Source organism: Drosophila rhopaloa, unplaced genomic scaffold (assembly GCF_018152115.1).
Source record: "Drosophila rhopaloa isolate 14029-0021.01 unplaced genomic scaffold, ASM1815211v1 contig_115, whole genome shotgun sequence".
NCBI lineage: Eukaryota > Metazoa > Arthropoda > Insecta > Diptera > Drosophilidae > Drosophila > Drosophila rhopaloa.
Window position 1 is genome coordinate 13,260,992 of NW_025334990.1, and position 18,291 is coordinate 13,279,282.

An 18,291-nucleotide genomic window follows, 5' to 3' on the forward strand; every position below is an offset into this window, starting at 1 on the left:
TAGCACCTTTATAAACTGTGTCGGTTTCTGTTCTTTATATGGTATATGGTATATACAATTAAAGAAATGTTACTTAGATCAGCTGATGATTCACTCAGTGTAGGGTAACCTGCTTCCCCCTGGCCGACCACCTGTTCAATAACTTGTTTTACATCTGTAGTCTCTCTCTCTGTTTCCGAAGTGCATCCAAAACGAAGAGCTGGAGAGCGGGCCGATTCCGAGTCCGACCGCGCAGCTGGAAGAGCCGTGTTTTGGTCGCACTAGTGACTAGTCAGTCAGTTTGTTGGTGGGCGCGTGATCGGTAAATCGAAGTAGCGGACCGTGAAGGTGCAGAGGATTTTCCACATAGCACTGTTGTTGTCGCTGGTCGTTGTTGTTGTTGCTGCTGCTGTGTTATCGTGTAAATTTGCGCAGTTCAGATTGAAAAGAAGAGAGAGCAGAAAACCGTTGTATTTGTAACTCTCCCTTCCCTACCAGCATCCCGGCATTGTTGTTGTTTTAGTGATTTTCGCCTCGCGTGTAACTAAAAAATAAGAAGTAATACAATCAATTGCACTAATTTCTTCAATCAACGGACAAGGCGAGCATAACGAGTGAAACTAGCGAAAATTGTTTGGCAGGCAGCAAAAGTAAGTGAGCTATTAACTAAAGCAAAAGTCGCGCTTTAAAACGTAATTTTCTGCAGAGTCATTAACGAAAGGCAGGTCAAGAGAGAGAGAAAGAGACAGAAGAGAAATGAGGGGGCGGAATGTAAAATGAGAGAGAGAGAGCAAGAGATCAAGACAAAGTCTTTGTTTAATTTTAATGGTACTGGAAAAAATTAAAATTACAAATCACCATTACTCTCTTGCTCTAATCTTTACAATTGCTTATCTCTCGCGCGGTCGCTCTTTCTTTCTCCCGCTCTCTCAAGTGAATTAAACGAAACGAAACGACTTGAAAAAGTTGGAGCCCAGCTTTTTTGTTGTGCTATTTCGCGGCTGTCTCCCGTCGCGTTCGTTTGTGTTTGGCGCCGTGGCGCTCCAGAAATAGCGGTGAATTGTTGTGCCTGTGCCTGCACCTCCTTATCCATCCCCACATACATCTCCTTCCACTTGTAACGGTAGGCGTGCGTGCAGAAAAGAAAAAGGAGATGAAGAAAGCCAAAAGCAAAAGTGCTCGAAAAGCAATTACAATAACCACTGAAATTAACGTTTTGTGTGCCAGTGTGCCTAATGAAATCCCATGTTGTGTTTATTACGCCTTGCAACACTCGTACACTGAAAGAAATGAGATGATGTTATATTAACCCCGCATTTTAAATAGATATGTACACAATTTTAACGATGAAAAAAATATGTGTAAGATGTGCAGTTAAAAAAAGTTATTGCAGTTGTTTTCCGATTTTCATTTGGCTAAAAAAAATGTATTGGAGAGAGATGGGATCTAAACCAAGTCCTTTATTACCAAACAAGTGTAGAATCATTTCAATACAATATTATTTACACACTATTATTGCATTAATATAAGACTAGTTTTTTTCTGTGTACACTTAGAGAAATAGTCACGCACAATGCCAAATAAACACGCAAGGTCCGCGTGTCCCAGCTTCTCAGCTTCGGTTTCTGCTAATTATGAAAGTTGAAAAAACCACCGACGCTTTATTTGTTTGTTTTTGTTAGCCTTGTGCAATGCCTTGTGTTGGCCAAACACCTGTTGAATGCCGCCTTACAAAAAAATGGCTGCAAAGCGGCAAAGAAAGTGTCTGGCCAGCATGAAAAGAAAATGCCTGAAACACATGGCAACATAAAGCCATAAAACAAAAATTTAAAAACATTGTCAGCAAAGAGAGTGGAAATGGAGAAGCGAAAATGGTTCACAATAATTTCACAGTCAGTGCGCAGGCCCAATTGAATTTGAATTTCGAGCTTCCCCTTTTTCGGCCCTTTTGTCCACATTTTCTTACCGCATTTGCATATCTGATGTGTACTTTACGACTTTGTCTAATCTCAGTCGCTGGCAATCTCAGTAATTAGTGGTGGCAGCTTGTCTGTTTCCTAGCCAAAACTTGTTCATTTTAAGAGGTCGTAAAATGCACTATTAATGATCGAGGTGTTGCAAATTCATGAGAATTTATGGGCCCATAGTAACTTTGCTTTGCAAACTAAAAACATTGTTTATTTTCCATATATAACATAAATTTCTTACATTTATTAAATTTTCATTAAAATTATATATATTTAACTAAAACTCTTACTTACATGACGAAATTAAATAATAAATAAAAAATGTTTTATAATGCCTTAACTCAAGAAAACTCACAAAAAAGGCAGAAGACCCCTTTCCTAATAAATACAGTTTTGTTTACTTCTCAAAGTAAACGAAACCCAGGCTCGAGTTAAATAAATATTCCCATATAAAACGCCCTCTAAAAAGCTGATTGCAAAGTTCTAAGAAACCCCTCTATTATCTGCACAATTTCTGTAACGCGACAGCCATAAAGAAATAGTGTCAAGTTGCTCTCGTCCGCTAATATCAATTTAGACGACATATAGCCCGATCTGGTACGCAATCTGCATTCCAAACGATGCGGGAAGGATTGTGGGGCGGAATCCATAAGTACGATGAGATGCGGAGAATTACTTCCGCGACTAGGCTTTATTTTGTTAGTTTAATATATACATACATATGTGCGTTAAGATGTACGGCGTACATAAACATATGCATATCTGCGGCTTAGTTGTCGACATTATCTTTTGTTCGTCGTTTGAAAAGTACGTGTAGTTGTTGGGGTAATTGCGCACAATTGCTGGGGGAATAGGGTGTTTCGGGTCTTTGTTTTTTTTTTAGCTACGAAAGCGAAGCGTTGTGCTATTTTCGAATTTTGTATTTTATAACCCGGGCTGTCGTCATCGGCGTCGCTCGCCGTTTTTGGCCAATTTAGCTTTCGCTTTTGTGCGATTGCCTAACGAAACCCCCATTCCCAAACCCCTATCACACTCCCCTCCTTTATGGCCAACTCCAAAATAAATCAAACTTATAAAACACACACATGCAAAAGCGAAACAACGAAAAAGAGAGCTAAAACAGCAGAGCTTCATTAATTTTTTGCAAGATTTTTCTTAATTATGAGACGGCACGAAATGTGAGAATTGCACAAAAGAACTCACAAAAGATCCGTTCGTCACATCATCTCTGTCCACAAGGTGTGACTTTGATCCGATGTGAGCTCAGCTTAGCTTAGCGACTTTGTTCTAATTTCGGTTTATGTTTTTTTTTGTATTTGTGGTTTTTATTTCTGAGAAACTGTTGCCTTATTGTCTTTGCACAATGACGTCCGTTTGAGTGCAATTTTACATTCATACACTGCGTTTCGTAACTGTTAGAGTGGAGCTTAAAAAAAACCAGAAACTCCAAAGCCTGAAATATTGATAAACCAGTAATTTTACGCCCTGAAGAATTTCACAAAATATATGACTCATTGGTTAATCTGTTGTTACATATAGTCACTCTTATTTATTGAGAAAGCGTTTAAGTGAACTCATAATTGATAATGATTTAAAAAATGAACATACAAATTTCCTTAGTTTTATTTTGTAAAGTTTTGTCAGAGGGTGCAAACGGAATTGTGAAACTAAAAAAATTAATGGATTACTTTTCATTTATTGTAAACACTCAAATGAAACATTACTCTAAGCTCGAGGATTCCCAAAATATGAGGTTTTTTTGTTTTTTATTACAATTTAAAAACTTTAAATTAAAAACAATTAATCAGTGCTTTATAAAAAAGCTGGTTTCGCTTTGTTGTCGATTTGAGAGATCATTATTAAGAGGTGCCAAAATTATTCTCTCAAGGTTGATAAATACGTGAATTAAATTTCCTGGAATCTCGGTTTTTTTCTACACAATAAAAATGGTTTTAAGCTTGATTTAGAGTATTTAACTTTTTTTTTCTTTGTGTAATTCAAATACCTGCTGTGTGTGTATTTTTATAGAAATGTCTAGGTCCAAGTGCACCGATGTCGACAGCTGACGGAGGCAACAGGTTTAAGTCTGCGGTGACGCAGATGCCAATGGGATTGGCTTTCATGGATCCGAATCCCCCCTTCTCCGCAGTCAGGCATTGTATATTCTTTGCTGTCCCTCTCTGTGAACACGATTTGCAATTAGCCAAAAGAATACATTCAGATTCAGTTGGTTGTATAACAATAATTAGCAGTACAGCGGCAGCTGGAATATGTATGCACATTATATTTTATAATCGAGGGATTTGAGAGGAAAAACCCGGACGGACAAAGTTCAATTCGCAACTCATTTGTCAATTCCGATTCTACTTGTAGTTCACTTAAACTCTTAAAAACGGCGCCGACAACTACAATGCCTTATCAGCCAGCCAACAGCGGCGGGACGTCTGGCGGGAGCAAGGCGGCAACCAAAATGGCCCAGCTGAAGTTCTGGAACAAGCAGAACAGCAGCAAGCAGCAGCAGCAGGACAAAGACAAGGACAAGGACGCCGCGGACGGGGGCAACAACATCAGTGGCGGTACCGGCAACAGCAGCAACGGCGATGCCAAAAGCGAGGGGAAGAGCGGCAAGCGCAACTGGCTGCACACGCCGGAGCAGCTCATCAGCGGACACGCGGTCTATCTAGTCAAGGTGAGCGAGGCGAGGGACAACAGCCCATTTGTGACGACCTCGTTTGGTGGTATATAGCGAGAAAAAATCACAGTCAACTTTTGTTGTTTGTAAAATCAAAAATACCTTTACTCCAATCTCCAAAATTCCACACTAGATTTTTAATAGGTTTGTTATCTTAAAATGAAAAAGAAATCGATAATTATTAAAAGTTTTCCTTTCATTGTAAACCAGACATCATTGCGTATACTCAATATCAGATGCAAGCATTGCGTATACGCAATGTCATCAATTACTTTTCTTTTACATTCTAAAAATTAAAAATGTACTACATTGTTTATCTATCATGAGGAGAATGACGCTGATCAAAATTTTAATATTGTAAATGTATTATTTTTGTAACACTGATTAATTTAAATGTATTTGGAAAACATGCTATTCAATTTTATATTTTGTTTACCGATATTACATAGTAGATTTCAATATTATTTTTAATCATGCTGTAAGAAAACTTTTACTATCATAGCTTCAACATTCCAAATAGAATGTTCCGTAACCTACTATTTTTACAGCTAAGTTAAAACTATTTTTACTTCATAACTCGACCAATAAACTGCTATTACTTTGTAATTGAAGTTCCACAAGTAAAAGGGTTTAATGGAACAAGTTTTTTCCTGACAGTTAAAAAATTGTAATAGCTGGTTATTCTATGATGTAAAAGCTTTAACGAAAAATGGATAAATTTTATTTTGCTGCAAAATTAATTAAAAACTTGTTAAAGGGCCATTAAAAGTCTATGTAATAAATATTTTTGACTAATAGGTAAAATTAATCTCTTGAACAACTCATGAATAGGTGTGATGAAGAATATTTAAATATTTACAAAATATTTATTTCCTAACTAAATTTTTCTAACTCAATCCCGTTGTTTTCCTCTTTCAGTTCTTTGGTAACCTGAGCGTGGACCAGCCCAAGGGCATTGAGGTGGTGAAGGAGGCCATTCGGAAGCTGCAGTTCGCCCAACAGATGAAGAAGGCGGAAACAGGCACCCAGGAGAAGTTCAAGAAGCTGGAGATCACCATTAGTATCAAGGGCGTGGCCATTCAGGAGCCACGCACCCACAAGATCTTGCACCAGTTTCCGCTGTACAACATCTCTTATTGTGCGGACGAGAAGGGTGTGAAGAAGTTCTTTAGTTTCATTGCCAAGTCGACAAAGACGCGGGACGGTTGCGATCCGCAGACAAATGGCCATGCAAACGGAAATGGCGATGGTAGTGCCAAAGTGGAGGAGAGCCACGAGTGCTTTGTATTTATTTCAAACAAATTGGCCTCGGATATTACGCTAACCATTGGTCAAGCCTTCGATTTGGCCTACAGGTGGGTTAATTTGCGGTTTTATTTCTGCAATATCATTCAATAAACGATATAACTCTTTTTAATGTTAGGAAATACATGGACAGCACTGAAAAGACCAATCTGAGCAAGGCGCAGCAGCAAATCAATCATTTGCAGCAAACTGTTAACGCTTATAAGGAGCGACTGCGCGAAATTTCCGCCAAATTGCCAAAGGCCGAGCTGGATGCCCTGCTCTTTAATTTGGGCATTAAAGATGTTTTGGAAGCGCCTGTCACAGAGTTGCAGAACGGAATTGAGGTGGCTAGCGAAGCCTTGAGCAACGGAAAGCTGGGTAGGAGAATGTTTAATTATTTATCGCTACCAAACTAACTCATTAAATGCATTTCAGACGAAGACAAGCTGCTGATTGACACCAACTCCACCACGGCATCGACCCACTCGGTGTCGCCTAGCTCCTTCTTGCCCATTGTCCCGCCGCGGAACAATCTGTCTAGCCAGATCAGCATCGGCGGCAAGAGCAACAGCAACAGCCAGAAAATGGACGAGCTGTTGCTCAACTCCGATTCGGACAGCGATTTCGATCCGCGAGCGGATGAAATTCAGGACAACGTGAGCAATGGCCGGAATGCGATCAGCAACGATCTGTTTGGCTTTGAGCCGGCCAAGAGTTTTGGCCAGCAGCTGTTTGTTAACAACAACGATCACAGGCTGCAGAATAACAACACGAACAGCAGCTTACTGATCACTAGCAATAATAGTAGCATCAACAGCAGTGGCTTTTCCAGCGAGCTGAATATTACGCCGCCATTGTGTACGTATAAATATTTGTATTTTAAATGATTGGCTACTTGACTGATAATCTTTCAAAATCTTTCAATAGTGGCGCCGCCGCCAAAGATTGCTGCTCCCAGGCGCCTAATCTCGGTGACTACGGGCAATGGCCTTAATGGCAATACAGACCTTTTCGGTTCAGATCCCTTTGAAATGAACAATGGACCGACCATTTTCAAGGTGAGTTTGGTTGAACCTAATCTCTTTGAATTGTAATTTACTAATTGATATCCGTTACAGCAAAATCAGCTGAACCTTGATGACTTCTCGCTGGAGAGTTTGGATCCCCTGCGCAAGTAAAGCGGTGCTACCAAGGCCATTATCACTCTTTAACTTGATTTAAACTTTTGGACATCCTTTTGGGTTGTCACATCGTTTATTCTTCTACGTTTCTCCGTTTCGCATGCATTCCAATCCAATTGCAATTTGATTTATTTAATGTGTATTATTGTTTATATATTGTATTGTATTTATTATCATTGATTTTTGTCGATTTTATATTGCATATTATGATTTCTACTATTATTATTATAATTATAAATACGATTATTATCTGAAATCGAGATCAAAATAACACAACAACAAGCAATCGCAATGCACTTTGTTTAATCGTATCAATTTGTTGCTGTAGTTAAATAGATTAATTGATTGTCGAGAAAAGCGAAAGAAAAAATGTTGACAAGTGATAATGTGAAAAAATGCTAAACTGAATGTGAGAAATTTGTATAAAATAATTATAAAGATGTAACCGCAGGCAAATAAATCGTTTATTGTATAGAGCCGAAATACGAGGAGAATCAAAGCAAAATGAACAATATTTAATGTTATCGATGCAATATAGAGAAATATTATTATTATTATTGTGTATGTAAAGAATAAAATGTAGTGCTTAAAAGAAAACTCAAACGCTTGATCTTTAACAATTTGCATTATTTATTATGCATCCATTTTTTTCAAATAACAACACGATAACTACACGTTACTGCCATGAATACAAATTTGAGTTGCTTCTGTTGTTGCTGCAGTTCGGGAATGTTTGCCTAGGGCTAGTGATATATTTCGAGATTTGAATATCCAACAGTCGCTCTTCCTGAATCTTTCTGTTTCCTAAACCTGAGTAGCGGTTGCCAGAGCGCTTCCTTCAAGCGTCCTGAATTAGGTCGCAGCGTTTTGGTATGCTGGCCGACAGCTGGCGTGCATTCATATCCGAGCTCTAGAAGATCAGAGAGTTTTGTAAGCTTAGTGGTTACCCTGTGTGGCGAGAAATCAAAACCAAAGAACTGCAAACGCATCTGGCCCGGATACAGTCTTATAAATTCTTTAAAAAACCATATAAATAACGCCAACGATTGGAAAAGTTCTGAAAGAAATCATCAGTGGAGAGTATATAAGTAAAGAAAAGGGCAAACGAAAGTAACATAAATGCCATAATCGCTTAGTTGGGAATAAAATGTTATACAAGGAAACAATAATATGAAAAATGCAAGTGTAAGTAAATCCAATAAAATATCAAAAATATTATTGGTTTCGGAGAATTTAATTCTTTCGAATAAAACTTAAACATAAGTAAAAAAATCATTAACTTTTGGTGTATACGTTTCAGTTTATTTTTTTAAACTTTTATAACTTAAACAATAAAATTAAATAGTGTGCTCAAAAAGATAAATGTATTTTGACATTGCATGCAGTTCGGGCTATAGCCTATATAAAATCCAAAAATTACAGCTAATTTCGTAATTGTTTAAAAACATCTGTTTACGTTAGAGTATATATGTTTTTTGTGTATATATTAATGTATGTATAAATATGCATCGAATTTGATTGCTATAAACGTAATTATAAAGCCAAGGGCGCTGCGCCACTCGCTCCCCACAAAAAAACTAAACAAAACTTCAGCCCGCTTTAAAATGGGCAAAAATGTTTGTGGAATGTCAAATGTTAAATGACAATATTTTAAAGCCGTTTTCGAAAAAAATCGGATTGGGGGAGTTAGGGCTCATACAAACATAATTCGTATTCAACATTACATTAAATTAAACAATAAATAAACACTTTCATTTGACTGGGTTGCGGGTACGGGAAGTGGGTTGCTTGCTTGCTGGGATTGGGTTTGATTGGTTTGAATTGAATCGGTGCAGGGTGGCGCAAACTCTTTACACAGCCAGGCGGGTTCGTTTCATTTTTCATCGCATTCTCTTTTTTTTTTTTTTTTAGCTTTTTGGCATTTCACACGTCTACTGGCTGACAGCGCTCGTCTTCTTCTTTTTGGCGTATTTTACCTGATTAGACCAGTCACCCGTGGGCACGGTGGCGCGATAGAACTTTGAGCTTGTCTTGTTGAAGATCGGCAGCAATTCGTTTGCCTCGTCGGACAGAGCCTGCAAAGTAATTGAGATGTTGTTTAACAAGGTTGAAGAATAATTGTCAACAATCAAAATTTAAGTTTATAAAGGAATTTATAGCCAAAGAACTAAGTTACATTAAAAAATATCTAACCCACCTTCAGATAGATGATCGCGTCGGTGCCGAACCCCTCACAGGAGAGCAGCACAATGTCACCGTGGAAATAGCGGGCGTAGAGCCTTGAGATCGGCAGACCATATCCATAGCCCGCTAAAGGCACCGTGTGCAGATCCGATTTCGATGGCTGCGGCGCTGTACTGTACATGTACTTAAAAAGCTGGTCCGTCTGGGAGCGGGGAATGCCGCCTCCTTGGTCAGAGATCTTCACGCAGATGTCCTCCTTGCCCTTGCAAATGGCGACCTTCAGAGGAGGCAAGGTGTCATTGTTGTCATGACCATGGTGCTCCACCACCGCTCGCATGGAGTTCTTGAAGAGCTCGAAGAGCATATAGTACAAGTGCGAGGGCACGTAGACGGTGCGGATGGGCAGGTTGTCTCCAGGCTCGCTGCTGTGCTGCTGGATTTCCAGCGCCGGACTGGTCAGGTAGTACTGGTCGCACAGGAAGCGGGCGTTCTCGTAGGCATCGCGCACCACATCCGACAGATCACAGGCGGGGTCCAGACACCCAATGTGGCGACCACCCGCATGGGGATTTCCTCCAAAGAGCAGGGCTTTAAATAAGGGCAGAAAATAATTAGTTAACAATGTGTTCAGCTAAAATTTTGGACGTGCCAACTCACTGTGCTGATTGATTAGCATCCGAATGCTGATTCGCGACATGTAAAGTCTATCCAAAAAGTATTGAATGGAGCTTTCGGTGGGTGCATCTACCTGGCCACCCTCGTTTTCCTTCATTTCGATCACACCCTGGGCCATAGTTTGCACCACATCGTTGTGCCGATTCCTAATGAGATCTAAATCGGCCACAAACCTGGAAAGTACAAATTTTTTATAAATTTCTTAACAGTTTCAAATTTTTGTACTTACTTTTGAAGATTGTCGTGCGTGGGGTCCGCCTTCTCGTACACCAGTACGTCCTCAAAACTCTTGACATACCAGGAGCTTACTTCGCTTACGGATCTTGTGTGCAACAGGTTATCCGGCAGCAGGGCGATCTCCTTCATGATATTCGCCAGTCGGACCGGAAGCTCTTTCCGCAGAAATATATATGATTTCTTTTCGCAAGCATTCTGACCTGTTAATTGAAAAAAAACATTTAAATTTTAGTAAAATTTTATCATTTTCAAAGCAAAATAACTTGATCCAATTAAAAATTCCAAATTGACAAGACAAAACAAAGTTTACTTACATAACAATCGATTTTTAACTAGTTGCTAGTGCTAAAATAATTTTAACTTAGATATTATTGAAAAAATTACAAAATAATATAACTAAAGTTAAAGTAGAACTAGTTTAAATAGCAGAAACGGGTAAAAGTACCTCTGTCCGAAGATATCTATAATTCTATCTATATAGTAAATCGCTTCTGGTCTATAGAGTTTTGGTTTAATTATCAGAAAAAAATTCAATTGGGAACGCAACAAATGCGACGTAAGATCAATGAGATATTTGATTTGTTAAAGCTATTTCTATTTGTGCGCCTGCTATTCTAGATTATTTAAAATATTTTCCCGGCTGGCTTATCAATGCAGCTAAGCATTCAGCGATCATGATCTCACGAGTGAAAACCTCATGGGGAGGAATAACCCAGCCAGAATAAACAACCTTGTAGTACACAAAAGAAAACAGTTCTGAAACCCACATAAATTCAATTGGATTAATTATCAAGAGAGCCCAAAAGTACTTAAGCTAAATACATTTATATATTTGTGTGTAGTTCGTTCAGCCTATGTATGTCTGTACTTCTTTATAAACAAGCTAAGTTCAAAGCTCCTCGGGCAAATGTGAAATAAATCAACCGCAGAAAACTTTGCCCTCGTCAAGCTTTTGAATATGCCTTTGTGTTTGTTATTTTGATGAGTATTATTTTGTATTTGCTTTCGATTCTCTCAGTGTGTGTGTTTGGGTTTTATCTGTTTGTTTGTCGACAGTTAGGCAGTTTCGTAACAAAGAGAGAAGCAAGGAACTGGCATTCGGAGGTGATAACGATGGATCCGCCTTATCGATGGGGCCTTGCTCAGCCGGCAAAGGCACGCCCCCTTTTCTAGCAATTGTTTTTCGCCAAAAATTATTGGCTATAATAATAATTAGGGATCCGCAAAATTCGAGACGGTTAATTAAAATTCCAGACACAACGCAAAAACAAACTAGCCATATACATGGCTATACCGAATAAATTAGACTGGAACCGCTTTATGAGTCAATTGTAACGAATTGGCCAAACAAAACAGAATCAATAAAACGAGTTATAAAGGCAAGCAAAAAATACGGAAAGAGAGGCGATAACCTGATGAATCCACTTATAACAACCTGCCAGAAAGCTATCGAAAAAGCGAGAGATCTGTGCTTAGAGATATGGATATGGCGAGTGGGAGATAGGGGGTATAGCAAACGCCCCTATATACGCGCCTCTGCCCGCTCACAACCCAAAAAGTCCCTAGTAGATGACCTCAAAACAAAGCTTTTAATGCTTTGTTTTTGCTTACTTGTTTGCCATTTCAGACCCTCTCTTCTCCCCCAGCTCTCTCTGTCTCCAGCTATTTGCTTGTTTTGATTGTAGTTGGAAATAATCATAAAGAAACCTCCAGACTCGATCGGCCTGTCAGCGATACACATACGTCGTCTGGCACTCCACAAAATGTAGACTTTGATGCATTGCCACTTCGCTTGATAAGTCTCACCCTCGCTTTCATCGGCGATAAATTTGCAAAGGCGTTAAGTGTCTTAATCATAAGTGCTATATGCATTTAGATAATTGCCCCGCCATAAAAAAGGAAGTTAAGCTGAGAGGATTAAAGATTGGAAATGCGATTGTAAAAAATGATAATTCGGTTATAGCTTGAAAAATCTAATCTAAATGTCGGAACTAATTTTTGACTTACATATATTTTTGCACAATATTTTCTAGATAACTGTAGCGCCCTCGACTGCTTAGAGCATAAATACAAAACTGGTTCCATAGAAATTGTAGTAAACAAATGCATTGAAATGCATTTTTATGTACAACTTAACTAAACGTTTACTGCTAATATGTGAAAAACTGTTGCATGTAGGAGACGTGAAATTGAAAACTTGGCACCACACGAATTCAATACTTAGAGCGTGGAATGGAAAATAAGCTGCGGTTTCAATTCTATCCTCATTATCAGCTTGAGCCATTATATTGGCGATACAGAGTAATTTAGTCGCCAATGGCGCATTAAATAATTTACAACGCATGGCACGCAATCAGCCGAAGGCGCAAAGAAATGCAATTTCTGCAACGACTCAATTGTCCATTCACTGTGCCAATGCAATTACATTAGAAAGGGGTATACTTATAAAGCAATCTATAGAAGGTCTGACGTCACAGCTGGTCCCTCCTTCAAACCATGACCATCCCCCTTTTTTGTAAAACAGCTGTCTGAGCACGGTAATAGCTCTCTTCTATTGCATCAGCCCAAACATTGGCACCCAATTTACGGGAGAAGTTCTCTCAAAGTCTCACAAAATATGTATATTTGACTCACATTCGCCCTGTGACAAAAATACGGCGCGTGTGAAGCGACTACGTCTTGATTATCGCCGGGGTGCTCACTCTTTTTCTGGCCTTTCTGTTTCTGTTTTGTCTTTATTATGGCCAACTGTTGACGTCTGCTGTTTTTCATTTCTTTCTTAAAGAGGTTCCAAAGTTCGGGTCCGAAATGAGGTGACAGCATCCTGGACTTTGCCCGAAATGGTCACGGTGATCTGATCCATCAGAATGTTTCCATTATACGATACACAGTTGAATTGTCAGACACTGCGTTTTTGATCTTTCCTCCTGCCTCAGCTAAATAATTAAGTCTCTTTGTCACAAGGAAAATTGGCACATGATCAACCTCATCATCAATTCCAAATCGGGCCCCTTATATATAAATTATTTTTGTATATGATATTTTCCATTGATATCAAAACTTGGCCTTCGAACTTTTTCCGGAAAATACTATAAATTTCGCATAAACAAAATAGGCATAGTGTACGCCCTCGAAACAGACTATAGACCAGACTTTATAAACAAGGCCCGTCACTCAGGCGCGAATTTTAGAACCTTATTTCCATTTCTTACACTTAGCTTACTTGGCCTACAAAGCGCTAATCGATGGCTAACCTGAATCATCATATACTCGGGTGCATGATAATATATTAACAGTGTTCGTATTCAATAACAAGCCACATGCTATAGATATAAACATAATTACTCCAAGTTTATGGACCCCCACAAACGCCCGAAAAAATACAATTAAGTGCCGGGTACAGTTGATGACAAAACGAAAGTGAGGGCCTTATCTATAGACCGACATCAAAGTTCAAGTATAGGCAGGTATATATTAGTTATTTTTTTGGTCAGTTCGATGAGGGGTGTCGAAGTGGGTGGCCATAAAAGCTTGTAAACTAATTCTGTTGTTTTGTAGCTCATAAATAAACCCCTAGACTGCTTAAAAAAACAAAACAGCAAAGTACAAGCGGCCTTAAAAGGTATAGAAGACGGGCAACAAAGCCTGTTGTTTGAGGTCTAATTTTAGATGATAATAGCTCAGCCTCCGGAGGCCAACCATTCCCACTTTTCCCCTGCTATTTTTCAGCCGTGCCACTTGCCCTGGCTTTTATTTCTGCTCACGTCAGTTGTCTGTTTTTCAACGAGAATGCCCTAGAAGTTTTCACTCAAGCCTGCCTGTTACACGGGGAATTATATTGTTATTTTCGAGGTGATACTTTGACTTTCATAGAAATTAACTTCCAAGCCAAGAATCAATTAAGTTTTATTAATTCTACTACTTTCAACAAGTAATATATTTTATTAACTCATACAATTTGTTTCACTTTGGATAAATATAAAAACCTTCAAAAGTCTGAAGAAAAGACATAGTATACGTATAAAAAGTATACTACTAAGTTTTCTATGTATAAAAACCACTCCATTTGAGTGGGAGTGAGAATTGCGTGTTTGGTTATTGGGGCAGGTTGCAGGCCTGGATTTCGGGATAAAGTGGTGGGGTGTTGGGCCTGACATTGAAACGTCATTGAAGGCCACGTGCCGCTTGTCGGCGCTCAATGAAGTGTGGGCGGATAAAATCGCTTTTCTTACCCATCCTCATGTTTCATTGTCAAAACGTGTTTATCAATTCAAATATGGCCACCTCATAAACAAGTTGAGTGGTTCTAACTTCCGTTTTTGCAACAGGCTGTTTGGCTGTGAAGCGGAAAAAAACGCGCTGGGGGGGCTAAGGAAAAGCCAAAGCTAAGCTGAATTGAACTGGGCATTCAATTGTTTATACTGCAAGTCAGTGTCTGCCTCTCTGTCTTGCTCACAGTCCACAGTTTGCGGGAACAATATAATGTACATAAACGCAAATGCTTAATTGACAATTCAATGAAATGAAATTGGCTATTAGATAACGGGAACTTTGCGCAGTTTTGCATTTCAGAGAGATCAGGTTTTTGTAAAGTATAAACGAAATTGTATACAAAATGCTTATATTATTTTCTTACGTTACATTATCAATTGTGCCAGCTAGTATTATATTCTGGGTCATAATTAGTTATGCAATATGTGCTTTTCATGGAAACTTAGAGAAACTAAAAGAATTAATTTTTTAGCAAGTCAATTCTTTCAGTTTAAAAAATATGTTTGATAGAAAGAAACATACACATTTTTCAAGGAAACTTCGAAAAAAGGGATTGAATATAAAAACATTTTGAATTTTTTGTCACCATTTTAGGAAGTTGACAATTAAAAATAATTTTCCATAATGCTTCCATACAGACCCACAGATCTTATAGATTATTCGTTTGTGATTACTTAATAGCTTTTTGATTAGATCAGTGAAAAGTAACCCGCTAGGGTTCAAGAACCCCCAAATAAGTAAATTACTCACCAAAGTCCATGAACTGCTTTATCGAGAGGGGAGAAGGATTAAATCCAGAGTAAAAGTCGAGCATTTTGGCCAAACTCGCCATCGACGAGGAGGCGGCAGAAAATCTGACTGGAAACAGGCGCATTTTGGGTTGTGTTTTTCTGGCTCGCGGGGGATTACGTTGCTGATTAGAACTGCCGGTCTTTGGGCTTTATCTTTAACAACTTTGTTTGCCACTTCAGATGTACAATATATATTATTTCACGATGCGATTAAGAAGAAGAGCCTGCCGGTGTCCTTTCGCTCACCTTCGCTTTTATCGCTCTCTCTGTCTTTCTCTCTCTTCGCAGGACGTTGACCGCGCTCTCGCTTTTTTTTTTGAAGAGGGGGAGTAGAAAAAGCGGTAAAAACAGCTGGCAACGTCTCAAAAACTCTCAATAAATCAATGGATCGCTCTTAGTTTAAACCATACAAAAGTGGTAGCAAAAATATATGTTTGTTTTTTTTTCGTGTTAGCTCTGTTCTTGGTTGTTGTTGTTGATGATTTTATGATGAAGGGCGGGGGCGGCGGGGCGCTGATTCTTCCTCTTCTCCTGGTGCGCCATAAACGTAGCTGATTTGTACGGTATTTGCAGTGTTTTTGTGCTCTATTGTCTCCCGGTTTTCAGCTGCAGTTATTGTTGGCGATGCGATAATAACAATTGTGGCGCGGTTGACGCGAACGGTTGGGTTTTTGTCTGAGAATGCTCCAGCAGAGCGCTTTATAGGTGGAGGACCATCGATGGCCAAAGTCGAAGTCATCGATGTTGTTAAAACATCGGTGCTATCGATGTTTGGCAGTGCGTTATCGGTATTTTTCCATCTCTAACGAGTATTAAAAAGCTCACTATAGCTCATAGGCAATCAGATATTTTTTTCACTTTTATTAATGAATTAAATATCTCCCTTTCCTTTAATTTTTGACTTGATTCCATCACAAGACCAACTCAATTTAAGGTGGAGAAAACTAATTCTAATGGTTTAAAACCATTTTTTTTTCAAATTGATAAGACATCGATGTTTGCCGCCAAAAAACATCGATTGAAATATTCGTGAGAGTCCGCTCTCAGCTTTTGACATTCGCACTGACACGGAAAAATTTGGAACGAGCGATTGAATAATTTTTAAAGCGTTTGAATTGGACTTCTAGATTCCAAAACTTTACCAAATTAAATCCGATTCCAACGTGGCACACCTCTTAGGATTTGTGATTTACTTCTCTTAAAAACTGCATTGAAATTTGTCTTTTTTAAGTTGTTCAAAATTTTGACCCATTTTCATGTTAGTTATTACGAAGTTTTTGATGACTTGACAAAAGTGGTCCCAAAATTTGACTTCTAGATTCCATAACTTTACCAAATTTAATCCGATTCCAAAGTGGCATACCTCTTAAGACTTGTATTTTGATTCTCTAAAAAACTGCATTCAAAATTGTCATTTTAACGTTGGTCAAAATTTTGACCCATTTTCATGTTAGTTATTACGAAGTTTTTGATGACTTGAAAAAAGTGGTCCCAAAATTGGACTTCTAGATTCCATAACTTTACCAAATTTAATCCGATTCCAAAGTGGCATACCTCTTAAGACTTGTATTTTGATTCTCTAAAAAACTGCATTCAAAATTGTCATTTTAACGTTGGTCAAAATGTTGACCCATTTTCATGTTAGTTATTACTAAGTTTTTGATGACTTCAAAAAAGGGGTCCCACAATTAGACTTCTAGATTCCATAACTTTACCAAATTTAATCCGATTCCAAACTGGCATACCTCTTAAGACTTGTATTTTGATTCTCTAAAAAACTGCATTCAAAATTGTCATTTTAACGTTGGTCAAAATTTTGACCCATTTTCATGTTAGTTATTACTAAGTTTTTGATGACTTGAAAAAGGGGGTCCCAAAATTTGACTTCTAGATTCCATAACTTTACCAAATTTAATCCGATTCCAAAGTGGCATACCTCTTAAGACTTGTATTTTAATTCTCTAAAAAACGGCATTCAAAATTGTCATTTTAACGTTGGTCAAAATTTTGACCCATTTTCATGTTAGTTATTACGAAGTTTTTGATGTCTTGAAAAAAGTGGTCCCAAAATTGGACTTCTAGATTCCATAACTTTACCAAATTTAATCCGATTCCAAAGTGGCATACCTCCTACGACTCGTGTTTTAATTCTCTAAAAAACTGCATTCAAAATTGTCATTTTAACGTTGTTCAAAATTTTGACCCATTTTCATGTTAGTTATTACTAAGTTTTTGATGACTTGAAAAAGGGGGTCCCAAAATTTGACTTCTAGATTCCATAACTTTACCAAATTTAATCCGATTCCAAAGTGGCTTACCTCCTACGACTCGTGTTTTGATTCTCTAAAAAACTGCATTCAAAATTGTCATTTTAACGTTGTTCAAAATTTTGACCCATTTTCATGTTAGTTATTACTAAGTTTTTGATGACTTGAAAAAAGGGGTCCCAAAATTTGACTTCTAGATTCCATAACTTTACCAAATTTAATCCGATTCCAAAGTGGCATACCTCTTAAGACTTGTATTTTAATTCTCTAAAAAACTGGATTCAAAATGGTCATTTTAACGTTGTTCAAAATTTTGACCCATTTTCATGTTAGTTATTACGAAGTTTTTGATGTCTTGACAAAAGTGGTCCCAAAATTGGACTTCTAGATTCCATAACTTTACTAAATTTAATCCGATTCCAAAGTGGCATACCTCCTACGACTCGTGTTTTGATTCTCTAAAAAACTGCATTCAAAATTGTCATTTTAACGTTGGTCAAAATTTTTACCCATTTTCATGTTGGTTATTTCTAAGTTTCCGATGACTTGGAAAGAGATAATTTGTTATTTCAACGTTGTTAAATTTTTGACCGATTTGTAAGCAGTTATATAGTGCCAGAAGTTATATAATCAGTTTAAGATTTCTTAAGGATTATTTTTTATGACAACAGCAGACAACAACAGATTGGAAACAAATAATTTTGGTCAAAAGATAGAAAATCTGTAATCTAATCCAATTTAATAAAAAAGAGTTAAAAA

The 18,291-nt window shown here is 38.0% G+C and overlaps 2 protein-coding genes across 3 annotated transcripts; one reads left to right on the top strand and one right to left on the bottom strand.

The window, feature by feature from the left end:
- The first annotated feature begins 255 nt into the window (after positions 1-255).
- On the top strand, positions 256-7,709 carry LOC108040813 (PTB domain-containing adapter protein ced-6). Of its 2 annotated transcripts, none has more exons than XM_017118438.1 (7): positions 256-629; positions 4,320-4,635; positions 5,557-5,993; positions 6,062-6,303; positions 6,361-6,783; positions 6,853-6,983; positions 7,044-7,709. In XM_017118438.1, exons 2-7 carry the CDS (start codon positions 4,357-4,359, stop codon positions 7,101-7,103), a joined length of 1,572 nt encoding a protein of 523 aa, XP_016973927.1. In that variant the 5' UTR covers positions 256-629; positions 4,320-4,356; the 3' UTR covers positions 7,104-7,709. The 2 variants fall into 2 exon arrangements, with proteins under 2 accessions (XP_016973927.1, XP_016973928.1); XM_017118439.2 differs by lacking the exon at positions 256-629 and adding an exon at positions 967-1,102.
- A 1,014-nt stretch (positions 7,710-8,723) lies between these two features.
- On the bottom strand, positions 8,724-15,984 carry LOC108040814 (pyruvate dehydrogenase (acetyl-transferring) kinase, mitochondrial). The gene is made up of 5 exons (XM_017118440.2): positions 15,225-15,984; positions 10,195-10,402; positions 9,948-10,138; positions 9,304-9,878; positions 8,724-9,181 (listed from the first exon to the last, which is right to left on the bottom strand). Exons 1-5 carry the CDS (start codon positions 15,346-15,348, stop codon positions 9,038-9,040), a joined length of 1,242 nt encoding a protein of 413 aa, XP_016973929.1. The 5' UTR covers positions 15,349-15,984; the 3' UTR covers positions 8,724-9,037.
- Between the last annotated feature and the right edge of the window lie 2,307 nt (positions 15,985-18,291).